The sequence below is a fragment of the Dromaius novaehollandiae genome, chromosome 2 (assembly GCF_036370855.1).
Source record: "Dromaius novaehollandiae isolate bDroNov1 chromosome 2, bDroNov1.hap1, whole genome shotgun sequence".
Classification (NCBI taxonomy): domain Eukaryota; kingdom Metazoa; phylum Chordata; class Aves; order Casuariiformes; family Dromaiidae; genus Dromaius; species Dromaius novaehollandiae.
Genome location: NC_088099.1, coordinates 169,437,166 through 169,450,487, shown reverse-complemented (window position 1 = coordinate 169,450,487; position 13,322 = coordinate 169,437,166). Strand labels below are relative to the sequence as shown.

Sequence of the window (13,322 nt, the reverse complement as noted above, 5' to 3'; positions counted from 1 at the left end):
GCCTTGCGGAGCTGCCCGGCCCCGGCCCGGGGGCTTGTGCTGGGCGCATGGACCGGCGCGTGGCCCCTGCGGCTGCGGGCTGTGCCATGAACCCGCGACGGGGCTGGCAGCACCGCTGCAGGCTCTGCCTGGGCCTGGCCTGCCCGGCGGGGCGGGACGGTGCAGGCGGTGCTGCGCTGGGAGGAGCCGGGATCAGCGTGGCCGTGCACAGGCGCAGCGGTGCGGCACAGAGCGCTCCCGAGGGATCGCTCGGGTCGGTCGGCTCGTGCTAGGGAACCCCCTGCCCAGGGCACGTCACTGACCCCGCTGGCCGCCGGCACCGGCGTGCAGGGGACATCTGGGCACTGCCAGCTGCAGCAGGGCACAACGTCAAGCCCAGACTTGGGGGGCAGGAGCAGGCGCAGTGGGGAAAGAGCTTGCAGCTCCCCTCGCCAGGGCGCAGAGCAGGAGCTGCTGCAGGGGGGCCATCCGCTGCCCCCCCCCCCCCCCCCCACGGAGAGGCCAGGCAGCCCCCGGAGCCGGGGCCGCTCGCCACGGAGCAGGCAGCGCTGTGGGGCGGGCTGGCAACGGGAGGCAGCGGGTGCGCTGGCAGGGAAAGGAGTCTTCTCCCTTTAATTGCCAGGCGTCAGCCCCATGGAAACTCTTAGTAACCAGCTTTCCCTGCGTGAGGAATTCCTGGCGGAGGCTCAGGCGCTGGCACCTGCCGCGCTCCCTGGGGCCGCGGGCTGTCTCGGGCACGGGCCGCTCGCCCTGGGAAGGGCGGTCGCTGCTCTGCACTTTTCGTGCCCGGCTGCGTCACGAAGCGTGTCCGCATTTGCACGAGCGGCGGGCCCCAGGCAGCGGCACGCGCGTGCACGTCCCCTTCCCACCCACCGGCGCGGCACCGCTCACCACCTGCGCGCGTAGCTCCCTCCAGCCGTGAGTCACGCAGCAGGAGCCCTTCCTCGTACGCCCTGCGCACACGCATGCTTTCCCAAACACGGCCGCCCGCACGCTCCCGGGGCCCCCCGCTCGCACGGGCGCTGGGGCATCTGCGGCCGGGACACGCACAGAGAGGCGCGACGCGGGCTGGGCGGGAGAGGCTCCCGGGACGGGGCGAGGGAGGTGCTGCCGGGGCCGTGCGGGTGGGACGCCGGGAGCAGGGACGGCTCCTGGGGAGGCAGGAGGGGGGCCATGCTCCGGGTGGGAGCACGGGGACCAGGAGGATGCCAGCGGGGCGGCCGCGAGGCCTCTGGGGGAAGAGGCTAACGGGGGGACGGAGAGCAGTGGTGTCTGCTGGGGCGGTGGCGGAGGGGTGACGGGGCAGGGAGGGAGACCGCGGTGCCCGGGGGAGGCAGCGCGTGGGGGGCTGAGCCCCACACCGAGCAGGGCGGCAGCGGAGAGGGTGCAACGAAGAGCTGCAGACGGGCTCCTGCCGCCTGTCCCCGTCGTCGGCTCCCTGCAGCGGGGCTGCTCCTCCGCTGGAGCAGGACCCGCAGCCCCCTCCGCACCGCCCCCCCGGGCCCCCCGGGCAGCGCCCCCCCCCCCGCAGCCACCCGTGCCCCGCTCCGCGGCCGCGCTCGGGCCCAGCACCCGTCCGGCGGCGATGCCCGGCTCTGCGCACACTGGCCCCGGTCCCGGTCCTGGTCCCGGTCCCACGGCCCCGCGGTCCCCGGCCCCCGCCTACCGTCCCCGGCGCTCGGCCCGGCAGCTCCCCGCGGCCCCGCTGCTCCCGCCGCTGCTCCCCGCCCGCCCGGCGGCAGGTTTAAACCCCGGCCCTTCCCCGCCCCGGCGTGACACAGCGGCCCGGCCCGGCCCGGCCCGCCCCACGGCTCCGCGCCGCCGCCTCCCCCCGCGGCAGCGGCGGCGGCGGGGGGGGGCTCGCGGGTCCCGGCCCCGCGCCCCGGCTCTGCCCGCCCCGGACGAGGGCGAGGGGGGAGCTCCGCACCCACCGGCGTGAGTCCCGCCTCGGCCACCCCTTCCCTGCGCCCCCGACCTCGCCCTCGGCCTGTTTTCTCATGCACAGGTGGGGCCGTGTTGTCCAAAATGTGCCCGGCGCCACCCAAACGCCCCTGCCCTGTCTCCGTCACCCGGCCCCACGCCTCTCCCCACGGCGGCTCCCCCCGCTGCACCCCGAGCACCGTGCCTGCCCCGCTGCCCGTGCCGGGCTGCTCCGCCGCCCCCCGAGCTGCCCCCCTGCAGCCTGGCAGCGAGCGCTGCCCCCGGGACGGGACCCTTCGGGGCCCCCAGTGCCACCCGCCCGGCGGGGCACGTGCCGAGGAGGAGGAAGGGGCGCACGACGCTTGGGCGAGATGTTTACGGCGCGTGGGAGGGTGTTGTCTGGAGAGGCGCCGGTATCCAGGCGGGCTCCCCGGCACCGGGCAGCGGCCTGGGAGCGATGCCCGAGCGGGACCGCCGCGGGGTCCGACGAGGGCAGGGACGGGCAGCGGCTCCCGCGGGAGCGTTGCCCAGGAGGTGCTTGCACAAAGGCGAAAGGGTTGCGGTTTGCCGCGGCGAAGGGATCGGCACGGACATGTTGGAGCAGCACCGGCGCCGCAGGGTTTCCCGGCAGGGAAGGGCCCGGCCTGCTGCGCCGTGACCGCCGGCGGGTCGCAGCCGCAGCGCCGGGATGCAGCGCCCGGGGCCGGAGCCGCATGCGGGATGGCGGCGCGGTGGCGGCGGGACGGCAGCGGCGCAGCACAAAGCCGCTGTTACGGTGACAGTAACGTACACACCTGCAGCGGCCGGAGCACAGGCGACAGGTGCTCCGGCCGGGCATCGCCGAGAAGGAATCCCCCGGTGTCGGGTTTGGGCGCGAGAGCGCTGTGCTGGGCCCCGATGCAGGAGGAGCTGCTGAAATTACACCCGCGCCCGTCAGCGCGCTGCCGTTACGGGGCAGCAGCGTCTGGCAGGAGGGGTGGGAGACACGGGGTGGTGGGCAGAGACCTCGGTCCCTAGCGCAGGCCTTATCCGGGCAGGGGCATCTCAGCGACGCCGGGTCTCCTGACACAGCGGGTGGAAAGCGTCAGCCAGATCCCGGCACCCACGGAGCTGCCGAGGGGAGCAGCGCTGTTGGGGCTCTTTGGCGTCTCATGGACGTCATTGCAAATGGGGGGATGAGCAGGAGGAAGCACGGAGGAGGCTAAAGCAGGTGCTGCCCCTGGCACTGGCTGTGGGACGCCCTTGGCCGGGCCTGGGCGCACAGAGCTTGTCTCTGCGTGAGGAAGAGCGTGGCTTTGGTCGAGCGATGGAAAGCGGGAGTGCTTTGCGGGAGCCGTTCCCCACCAAAGTCCGTCCCAGCAGGCGAAGGCCAAGGTGGGCACATCTCGCCCCGAGCCGGCAAAGCAGACCCGAGCCCTTGCAGCGGGAATCCCTCTGCAGAAAGGCGTGATGATGTTCAGCTCCCCGTTTCAGCAGGACAACGTTTTGTTTGCAGAACGGGCTGGAGCAGTGGCCAAAATGCAGGTGCCGGCAAAACGGCCAGTGCAGCGGCTGCGCGGCGATGGGCTGGGAGGAACCCGGCTCCCGTGGGAGAGGCAGCAAGCGCTGCGGGGAGGCAGAGCCCGGTATCAGCGTGGGAATCGGCAGCCTGGATCCAGATGAGCCACAAACACAAATGGGTAATACCGAGGCTTAATTGGCAGGAAGACGCCTTGATGAGGCTGTGACGGGAAAGGGGACACCGTGCAAAGGCTGGTAGTGCCGAGCTTGCGCAGATGGTCTCAGCATTCCCTGCGTGCATGGCCTCGGGCCATCGACGGCGTTGGTGGGAAGTGCCGCGCAGGACAGCGGTGCCGGGTGCAGCCAGGCAGCCCCTGGCAGGGCACACCAGGCCCCTGGGCCCGCCGATCCCTGGGGCCACCTGCAGCCTCTGAGCTCCCCTGGGGCAGGGCCAGGCGTGAGCTCGCCGCCGGGAGATGCCTGCCGGGGTTTTGCTGCGTGGTATCTGCACCCGCACGCGCACGAACACTCTCGTGCAGGTGAAAACAGGGGCTCACGCACAGGCACGGCTTGCACACGTGTGTGCACCCATGCAAGCGGCCGTGCACACCTGCATTGCACGCGGAGGTGCAGCGAGAGGCCCAGCTCCCACCAGCACAGGAGCCAGGCCAGTGCGCGCACACTGACCGCACGGCACCGATGCCACTGACCTGCTGCCACGAGTTCCCTGAGCAGGTCGCAGCCGTTTGGCCATGTCCCCATGGTGGCATTGTCTCCAGGTCTGCAGCGTTGGGCAACAGGGCGGTGCCGTGCCACCCCGTCGCTGGCGCGGGGCTGCATCCCTGTGCGTTGGACCACGTCTCTGCGCACCGAGCCGCACGGCGCCCGCCACCGTCCAGCCTGGGGAGGCTGCGGCTGCTGCTGGGGGCACGGCCGTGCAGGGCTCTGCGCCCGGCCGCCCCGCGCATCCCGGCTCTGCGCCCTGGGCCGGCGCCAGGGCCCGGGGCTTGGGAAGAGCCGGCGAGGGCTGGTGCCGGGGTTGCCGGGCGTGTTCCCCGGCTGGGAAGGGCGAGAGGAATGTGCAGCGCAATCAGTGTCGGCGGCACCTGCCCGCCCCCGGTGCCTGCCCGCGCCAGCAGCGACGTGCCGACCGGCCTGGGATGCGCTGACGGACGCGCTGCTCCGGCGCTGAGGCCGGCGGGGCTCGGCGCGGCCCCCCGGTGCGGCGCAGGACCAGGCGGGCGGACAGCAGCACCCGAAGGCATCACGGCTCTGCAGAGCTGCCAGCCCGGGGCGCGATGCAGCCCAGCCCCCCGCCCCGGGCGGAGGTGCCGGCGGTGACGCACGGCAGGAATCCCAGCAATGCTTTCCGCGGAAAGGAGGCGACACGGCACGGTGCCTGCTGGCACCCGCCACCACCCGCCGAGCTCGCCAGATGCTGCTCCGCTGGGCGCGAAGCACCGCGCCGGGCCGTGGCATCCCGCACCGCCCGGCTGCAGCCTTGTGCTGGAGCAACACGTCACCGCGCTGCTGCAGCCCCCCGCTCCCCTCCCCACCACGGGTGCGGACAGACAGACCGCAGCAAGCCCCAGGTGCTTATAGAAAAAGAAATCTACTCTTTATTGTGGCTGGCAGGGCCGTGCCCAGGCCAGGGTTACATTCAGCTCTACTGCTGTCCGGTTAGCGGGGTGGCGGTGAACATGCGTCGGCGGGGCCCTGCTGCCGCAGGGATGCTGCAGCGGGACGGGGGCTCCGGCCACCGGGCCCCCCCGGGCGGAGGGCAGCCGGGCGCCGGGGCCCCGGGCACGCGCGCCGAAGGGGTGAGGGTTAGCACCAGAAATGGGGCTCGGCATCCGGCGCGGCGCCCCGGCTGCAGAGCCCCGCCACCCCGCCTCGGGGTGCCGGCCGCGCTGCACGGGGCCCCTGCGGGTGCTGCCGGCCGGAGCGGGGCCGGGGCCGTGCCAGCCAGAGCCCGGGGCAGTTTGGCGTGTGTCGGGGATGGGGGGGCTTGCATATAAGCTGGGGCCGGGCCCAGCGGGACGGGTGGCGGACAGACAGCGCAGCCCTTGTGCGCGGGCGCCGCGGCGCTGGGCTGGGACGCGCGGGGCGGCCGCCCTGGGCCGGGGGCCCCGCGGGGCGCAGCGGCGCCCGAGCCGCTTCGCCGTCCTCCGGCCTCGGGGCGGAGAGTCCTGAGTGGGGCCGGCCGAGGGGCCGCTGCGCAGGGCCAGGCGGCTGCAGGGAGCTCAGCGGCAGGGGCTGCGGCGCTCCGGCGGGGACCCGTCGGGCGGCTCTGGAAGGAAGATGGGCAATGCAGCAGAGTGCGTGGTGCTGGTGGTGGTGGTGGTGGTGGTGGTGATGATGGTGGTGGTGGTGATGATGGTGGTGGTGGTGGTAGTGATGGTGGTGGTGGTGGTGGTGGTAGTGATGGTGGTGGTGGTGGTGGTGATGGCGGTGGCGCTGGTGGTGCTGGTAGTGATGATGGTGGTGGTGGTGATGGTGGTGCTGGTAGTGATGATGGTGGTGGTGGTGATGGTGGTGGTGCTGGTGGTGGTGGTGGTGGCCCGCCTGCCCCCGCGCCGCCCCCACCCCACGGCCCCGCCGCACCGCGCAGGGTCCCGGCGCAGCCCTCACCTGGGGGTGCCGTGTCCGGGCTCTCCTCAGCCGCCGCGAACTGCAGCTCGGCGCCGTCGGGCAGCAGGGAGCCGCGGGAGCGGGGACACCGGTCTCCGGAGCGCGTCCGCCGCAGCACGGACTGGGGGAGCGGAGGGGTCAGCGCCGCCGGCCCCCCGGCCCCCCGGCCCCCCGGCGCGGCCCCCCACCGTACCTTCCTGGCCAGGGGGCTGCTGGGGGCCGAGGCGCTGCTGTAGAGGCTGAGGCTGGAGCTGGAGCGGCTCGGGGACAGCACTTTGGAGGAGGGGGCCGACTGGTTCCCCGAGCACTTGGCCGCGGCGGCCCCGAAGGCATCTGGGGACAGGTACTTCTCGTTGATCTTCAGGTTGGTCCTTCCCTTCACTGGGGACGGCGGAGGCCGTGAGCGGGGCCGGCGCCGGGGGTCCCGCGCCGCCGGGGCGGGGGCGGCCTGGGGACGCCCCGGCTCGAGGAGCAGCCAGGAGCCCGGGCGCGCGGCGCGAGCGGTGCCCACCTCGGCAAGGGTCGTTCTTCACCAGGAACTCGTCCAGCGCGATCCAGCCGCCGCCCACCCGCACCATGAGGGTGCTGCGCAGGATCCGCACCATCCGCAGCTGCTGCGACTCCCCGAACTGCGGAGGGGCCGGCCGTGAGGGCGGCGTGGGGCTGGGGCGGGCGAGGGGGGGCCCGGCCGCAGCTGCGGGGCATCGGGGCGGGGCAGAGCTCCGCTCCGCCGCAGCGGGCGGGGAAGGAGATTCGGAGGCGGTGGGATGGAGAAGGGGGGCTTTTGCACCGGGGGATATGGAAACGGGAGCGGTTGCTCAGGCTGGCCAGGCACCTCCCGTGTTCCCCCCCGCCCCAGGGCCAGGGATCCCACGTGCACGCAGGACACAGGGATGTGCCCGGTCCCTGCTGCTGCAGAGGGGGTGCGGGGGGGCACCACGGAGGAGCGGAGACCCCACACAGTGCAGGCTGCATGCACAGGGTCGGAGCAGGTCCTGGGACGAGGGAATGGGGGAGCGGGAGACCCTGCACGGTGCAGGCTGCGTGCACGGGGTTGGAGCAGCCTCCGGGACGAGGGGGCAGCACTGGCAGCGGGGCTGGAGGCGGCACGGGGCACCACTTACCCGGTACCTGTTGGCACTGATCTGCTCCACCTGGAAGCGTTTGGCACAGTTGCACTGGGCCACCTGCCTGTTCACCTGGAAAACAGCCCCCCCGAGTCAGACCCGCGGGGTCCTGCTGGCCCCGGCCCCACGCATCCCCCCGGCCCGCCCTTCCCCTCCGCAGCCCCCCCGGCCATACCTCGTCCTGGATCTGGTCCGCGTCGGCGGTCCTGCGCAGCGGGTCCCGGTTGGGGTGCAGGGCACTGACGAACTCGTAGTAGTCGATGAAGCCGTCGCCGTTCAAGTCAAAGATGCTCGCCACGGCCTTCATCTCCAGGACATTGGTGGGGAACTCTGGGGGGGACAGGGACGCTCAGCCCCGGCGGGAGGGGATGCTCCCCATCCCTGCCGGCCGGTCCGAGCAGCACCAGCACCAGCACCAGCACCAGCACCGAGCCCCGGCCTTCTCCGAGGCTCACTGGAGGCGAGGACGCTCTCGATGAACTCCCGCTGGCTGATGCGCCCGTCCTGGTCCCTGTCGATGCCCCGGAAAACGTCCAGGATGCGGGACTTCATCTGGCCGATCCACTGCATGTAGCGCTTCCGCCAGACCCCGAAGTCGAAGTGCGCAAACTCCTCCAGCTCCGAGAGGCACAGACGGGAATGAACACCCCAGGGGAAAGGCCCCGCGCCCCCCGCCCCACTGCCCGCCGTGGGTCACGCACTCTGCCCCACACAGGACCGCGTCCGTGCTCAGCCCGGATGCTGCGCGGCCGGAGCGCTCCCGGCACTGACAGCGACGCCGGCTCTTGGCTGTCTGGGGTCTGCGGGGACGGGATCTGCCCGCCTTTGCCCGGAGGGACGTGCAGGGACGGGATCTGCCCGGAGGGACGCGCAGGGATGGGATCTGCCCGGAGGGACGCGCAGGGATGGGATCTGCCTGCCTTTGCCCGGAGGGACGCACGGGGACGGGATCTGCCCGGAGGGACGCGCGGGGATGGGATCTGCCTGCCTTTGCCCGGAGGGACGCGCGGGGACGGGATCTGCCCGGAGGGACACGCGGGGATGGGATCTGCCTGCCTTTGCCCGGAGGGACGCGCGGGGACGGGATCTGCCCGGAGGGACGCGCGGGGATGGGATCTGCCTGCCTTTGCCCGGAGGGACGCGCGGGGACGGGATCTGCCCGGAGGGACGCACGGGGATGGGATCTGCCTGCCTTTGCCCGGAGGGACGCGCGGGGACGGGATCTGCCCGGAGGGACGCGCGGGGATGGGATCTGCCTGCCTTTGCCCGGAGGGACGTGCAGGGATGGGATCTGCCAGGAGGGACGCACGGGGATGGGATCTGCCTGCTCCCACCCTGAGGGACATGTGGGGATGGGCTCCGGACCAGCTCTCCAGCCGAGTCCTGCCCGGCCCAGGGCTCCGGTTGCAACGACCCCGGGGCACCGCCGGAGCATCCCCGCGGCACCGCTACCTCTCGCAGGCGCTGCAGGGCCGTCTCCAGCCGGTACTGCCGGTCCAGGGCCAGGAGCCAGAGCTGCTGCCAGCGGTGCAGGAGCTGGGCCATGAGGGGCGTCTGGGGCTCCAGCCCCCCGAGCGGCACCGCCGGGCTGCCCTGCGCCTTCCCCCCGCTGCGGCGTCCTGCGGCAGCCGGAGAGCACGGTGAGGGCACGGCGCGGGGTGCCGGGCACGGCGCGGTGCAGGCGGGGAGCCGGGGGGGCCCTTACGTGTGGCCAGCCGGCGGGGAGCCGGGGGGCCCAGCTCCGCGGCCAGCTTCCGCTTGCAGCTCTTGGTGACCTTCTCCACGTTGGGCTGCTTGCGGTTCAGCTCCTCCATGAACACCTGCGGCGAGAGCGCCGGCGCTGAGCGCTCCCGGCCACCCGGCCAGGACACACGAGCATCCCGCCCGGGATGCTCCTGCATCAGCGATCCCGCCGGCTCCGGCTGCCGGCATGGTCCTGGGGCACCCAAAAGCCCTCGGGGACGCCGCGGCCGGCCGCTCGGCGATGCAGAAGGGCTGCAGCTGCCCCACGTGCCAGGGGGACGATGGGAGACGCTGGGGGGGGGCGATGGGGGACACCGGGGGATGCGCTGGCCCTGTCCAGGCGGGAGCGGGGCCCGGGTCCCGTACCACGTGCTGGGCGTTGAGCTCCTCCAGCTGCTCGGCGTCCTCGGGCAGCGGCTCCTGGTCGCGCAGGCTCAGCGCCTCCTCGGCGGCGGTGATCCAGTCGATGAGCTGGGCCATCTCCTCGCGCTCGGCAGCCAGGCTGGCCGTCTGCGCCTGCAGCCGCTCGCCCTGCTGCTGGGCCCAGCTCAGCACCTGCGAGCGGGGGGACGGGGACGGGTGGCGCGGGCTGATGGCAGGGCCGTGGCACCGCTGCAGCTGGCGCAGTCCTGCCCCTGGGATGGCACCTCCGGGCAGATCCCGATCCTGATTAGATGCGCGATGCTCTGCCCGCTAATTGCTTTGTGCAAAGACCAGGGATCGGCCAGAACCCGTCAGACCCGTTCAGGGAGAGCCGGGAAGGCTCTGCCGGCTCCTGGGGGCGCGGGGCGGCCTGGAGCCCGGTGGGAATCCCCGAGCGCTGCTCCCGCTCCGGGGATGCCCCGCTGGCATCCGGCACACGCCCAGCTCCGGGAGCAGAGAACGAGCCGCCACCGGCTGAGCGGGACAGGAGAGGCCCTGGCTGCCGCTGCCACCGGAGACAGCCCTTGGGTGGCACCAGGGCAGGGACAGGGCGGGAGCGAGGGGACGCGGGGGCCAGGATCCTGCCTGCCAGCTGAGGAGGGGGCCGAGCATCCCCCCGCTCCCGGCAAGGTGCCGGTGCCTCCTTGCCGGGGAGGGACGGGGGGGGGGGGGGGGGGGGGTGTCCAGCTCACCTCTTGGAAGCGGCTCTTGGCCACGGTGACCCAGGACTTGATGGTGATGACGGAGTCGGGGTGGCAGGTGGCGAGGATCTCCTCCCCCAGCGAGGTGATGCACTCCAGCTCCAGCTGCTGGCACTGCAGCGACTTCATCAGCTCCTGCGGGAGCGACGGACCTTGGGGCTGGGGGGGTCGCGGCACTGCACCCCCCCCCAGCACCCGAAGGACCCACCTGTGCCCTGTGGGGAGGCCATGGGGGCCCAGTGGGGCCAGCCCCACAGCAGGGCAGGGAAGCCCCATGGCTGGAGATCAGCCTCGAAATGTGGTCAGGGCCAGCAGGGGAGCAAGGGGGCTGAGAGCAGGAGGAAAGGGATGGGGTTTGCCGAGGAAGGGGATGGGGCCTGCCGAGGAAGGGGCTGGGCATGGGCATGGGCATGGGCATGGGCATGGGCATGGGGTTTTCCCAGCCCGCGGGAAGACAGGAGCAAGCGGTGCTCCCAAGGGAGCCATGCACGCCGCAATACCACGCATGCTGTGACACCAGCTCCCGCATGCCCTGGGGCCGTGACCGTGGCCGTGGGACGGCTCGGGGCAAGGACAGGGCCGGGCACTGACCTGCAGCTGGTGCTGGCACTCCTGCACCGCCGCCTCCTCCTCGGGGAAGACGCCGTACTTGAGGGTTTTCTCCGACTCGGAGAGGCGCCCCAGGAAGGCGTGCACCAGCGTGTGAAACTCCTCCGCCTGCCGCCGACGGCCGGGGACAACGGGGACCCGCTCAGCGCCCGCCCGGCGGCTGCTCCCCGCGTGCCCGTCCCCCAGCCCCGGCCGGACCGAGCCCCGCCGCCGCAGCCCTGCCCGGGTCCCCACGGACAGCTCGCCGCGCAGCGCCGGACCCCCGGGAGAGCTGCTCGCGGCCCAGCTCCAGCCCCGGCGGGACGGAGAAGGTGCTCCTCACCCCGCAGAGGAGCTGGGGCAGTTTCCCCGACCCCATCAGCATCTCCCCATCAAGGAGGGCGCCCCAAAGCACGGGGGGGGCATCAGCCCTGGGCACCCCGCACAGCGCCCTGCAGCAGCACCCTGTGCACGGCCACGCGGCGCACAGCCACCCGCAGCCCCGACCCCCCGCGCGGCACCTTGCAACACACCGTCGCACGCCGCTCGGGCACCCCACGCAGCCAGCACCCCACACCCCGGGCACCCTGCCACGCGCACCCCACACGAGCGCTTTGCAACGCCCAGCCACACACCGAGCCTGGGAACCGCACGCAGCACCCGCGACGTGGGCACGCACTGCCGGCACCGCCGCGCAGGCCACGTGCAGCACCCTCCCCGCCGGCGCGCACCGACTGCCGTCCCCGCCGCTCCCACCTGCCGGAGCGACGCCTCCAGCCGGGCCTGCTTGGAGACGGAGAGCTTGCAGACCAGGTCCCAGCGGGTGCTCAGCTCCTCCATCTGCCTCTGCAGCCACTGCGAGTCCACGCTGCTGCTGCCGCGGGTCAGGTCGCGCACCGAGCGCTTCAGCATCTTGATGCAGCTGGCTCGCTTGCCCAGCTCCTTCTGGAAAACCTGGGGAAGGACGGGGCAGGGAGATGCCAGGGCCACAGCCGCCCCGCCTGCTCCCCAAGGGCTGCCGCGGGGCCTGGGACACCCCAGCACTGCCCCGGGGACCGGGCGCGCAGGCTCCGGTGAAGCAGTGCAGGAAGGGCCGGCGGTGGGACTCCCACGCGCGGCGGGACAGGAGCACGCGGCCCCGCGGTACCGACCTTGTGCTTGTCCATGAGGTCACTGACCAGGTCCCGGTCCCCTCCGACGGGCACGTCCTCGCTGAGCTGCGGCTCGGCCCGGTACAGCCAGTCCATGAGGGCCTGCAGCGCGTCCGTGAACTTGCCCGAGAAGAGCAGGTTCTCCTCCAGCTTGTGCTGCCTGCAAGGCGACAGCCCGTGGGCGATCCCCGTGGGCAATTCCCATGGGCAACCCCCGTGGGCAGTCCCCGTGGGCAGTCCCCGGTGCCCCAGACTCGGGTGCACGTGCGGATGCAGGGAGAGGATCCTGGCTGCAGGGACCAGCAGCGCCCAGCAGCGAGGGCAGGGGGCCCGAAGCAGGGTGATGGGCACCCGGGGAGGAAGGGCTGTGCCGTGCCGTGCCGTGCCGTGCCAGCTGGCCGCTACCCCACGGCAAGCGGCGCGCGGGAGCCCGCTCACCTCTCGACGGCCCGGCTGCACAGGGCGTCCCAGCGCTCCTTCAGCTCCCCCAGCAGCTCCTCCAGCGGCTGCAGGTCCTCGGGGAGCTGCGCTTTCTCCCGCAGCGCCCGCCCGCTCCGCAGCGTGGCCTCGTACACGGGCCGCTTGGAGCGCAGCACCTTCTGGAAAGCCTGCGGGCAGAGCGGGCAGACTCCTGCCTTCCACGGCTCCGGAACGGCGTCGCGGCACGCCGGCGTCGCGGCACGCTGGAGGTGCCGGCGGGGGCCGGGGACCAGGGCGGGCCGCTCACCTTGTGCTCAGCCAGCTGGCACTTGATCTCCTCCTGGCTGGTGGCAGTGTCGTGGGGCACCTCCAAGCTCTGCTCCACCTCGTCCATCCAGTCCAGGAGCAGCCGCCGGGACTCGCTGAACTGGAGAGGCGCGTGACGGGGACGTACGCGCGTTGCACCGGCGCAGCCCGTGCACGCTGCAGCACGGACCAGGGGCCGGGGCAGCAAGGCCCGCGCGCAGGAGCACCGTGGCCCACACGCCAGGTCCGCGTGCCGGAGCAGCTTCACCATGCGCTGCAGCGGGACAGCTCAACGGGTGGAGAAGCCCGGCCCACACCGCGGGGCAGGACGGACCACAGACCGCAGAAGCGCGGCCCATGGAGCACGGCACAGCCCGCGCCCCGGGGCAGCTCCCTGCAAGACCCGGCAGCGCGGCCGCGTACCTGCTTGGTGCGCTTGCGGGCCTCCTCCAGCGCCGCTCCTCGCTCCGAGGTCTGCTGGAGCACCTTGGCCAGCCGCTCCTTGGCCGTCAGCACCAGGTTCTGGATCACGGCGCCGTCCTGCTTCCGGCTGAAGTCCCTCAGGCGAGACGCGACCGCCTCCAGCCCGCTGAGCTGCTCCCCGTGAGCGTGCGCCTCCTTCACCAGGGCCTGCGGGGAGCCGGACGCAGCTGGGCGCACGGAGGGCCCGGGGCAGGGAAAGCCGCCGAGGGCAGGGCGGGATGCAGGGAGCGCAGCCCACACCGGGGCACGGAGCAGCATCCCAGTGCGGCTGCACGGAGACATCCCGGGGGCGATTCCCCCGCCGGTGCCGGAGCCGCTCCAGCAGGACC

General features: G+C 73.1%; 2 protein-coding genes across 2 annotated transcripts in view; both read right to left on the bottom strand.

Moving 5' to 3' along the window:
• EPPK1 (epiplakin 1) overlaps positions 1 to 1,744 on the bottom strand; it is a 37,030-nt gene extending 35,286 nt beyond the window's left edge. The window contains exon 1 of the mRNA XM_064505520.1: positions 1,667 to 1,744. The gene's annotated coding sequence lies outside the window, so the exon portion shown is untranslated. The remainder of the gene's footprint in view (positions 1 to 1,666) is intronic.
• A 3,269-nt stretch (positions 1,745 to 5,013) lies between these two features.
• PLEC (plectin) overlaps positions 5,014 to 13,322 on the bottom strand; it is an 83,118-nt gene continuing 74,809 nt past the window's right edge. Inside the window, exons 62-78 of the mRNA XM_064505519.1 lie at positions 12,934 to 13,140; positions 12,512 to 12,631; positions 12,223 to 12,392; positions 11,785 to 11,944; positions 11,390 to 11,587; positions 10,637 to 10,762; positions 10,037 to 10,180; positions 9,288 to 9,476; positions 8,884 to 8,998; positions 8,631 to 8,797; positions 7,634 to 7,796; positions 7,354 to 7,508; positions 7,176 to 7,250; positions 6,563 to 6,680; positions 6,245 to 6,432; positions 6,052 to 6,172; positions 5,014 to 5,710 (exon numbers count right to left, since the gene is read on the bottom strand). Coding sequence (XP_064361589.1) covers positions 5,664 to 5,710; positions 6,052 to 6,172; positions 6,245 to 6,432; positions 6,563 to 6,680; positions 7,176 to 7,250; positions 7,354 to 7,508; positions 7,634 to 7,796; positions 8,631 to 8,797; positions 8,884 to 8,998; positions 9,288 to 9,476; positions 10,037 to 10,180; positions 10,637 to 10,762; positions 11,390 to 11,587; positions 11,785 to 11,944; positions 12,223 to 12,392; positions 12,512 to 12,631; positions 12,934 to 13,140 — 2,463 coding nt within the window. The 3' untranslated portion in view covers positions 5,014 to 5,663. The remainder of the gene's footprint in view (positions 5,711 to 6,051; positions 6,173 to 6,244; positions 6,433 to 6,562; positions 6,681 to 7,175; positions 7,251 to 7,353; positions 7,509 to 7,633; positions 7,797 to 8,630; positions 8,798 to 8,883; positions 8,999 to 9,287; positions 9,477 to 10,036; positions 10,181 to 10,636; positions 10,763 to 11,389; positions 11,588 to 11,784; positions 11,945 to 12,222; positions 12,393 to 12,511; positions 12,632 to 12,933; positions 13,141 to 13,322) is intronic.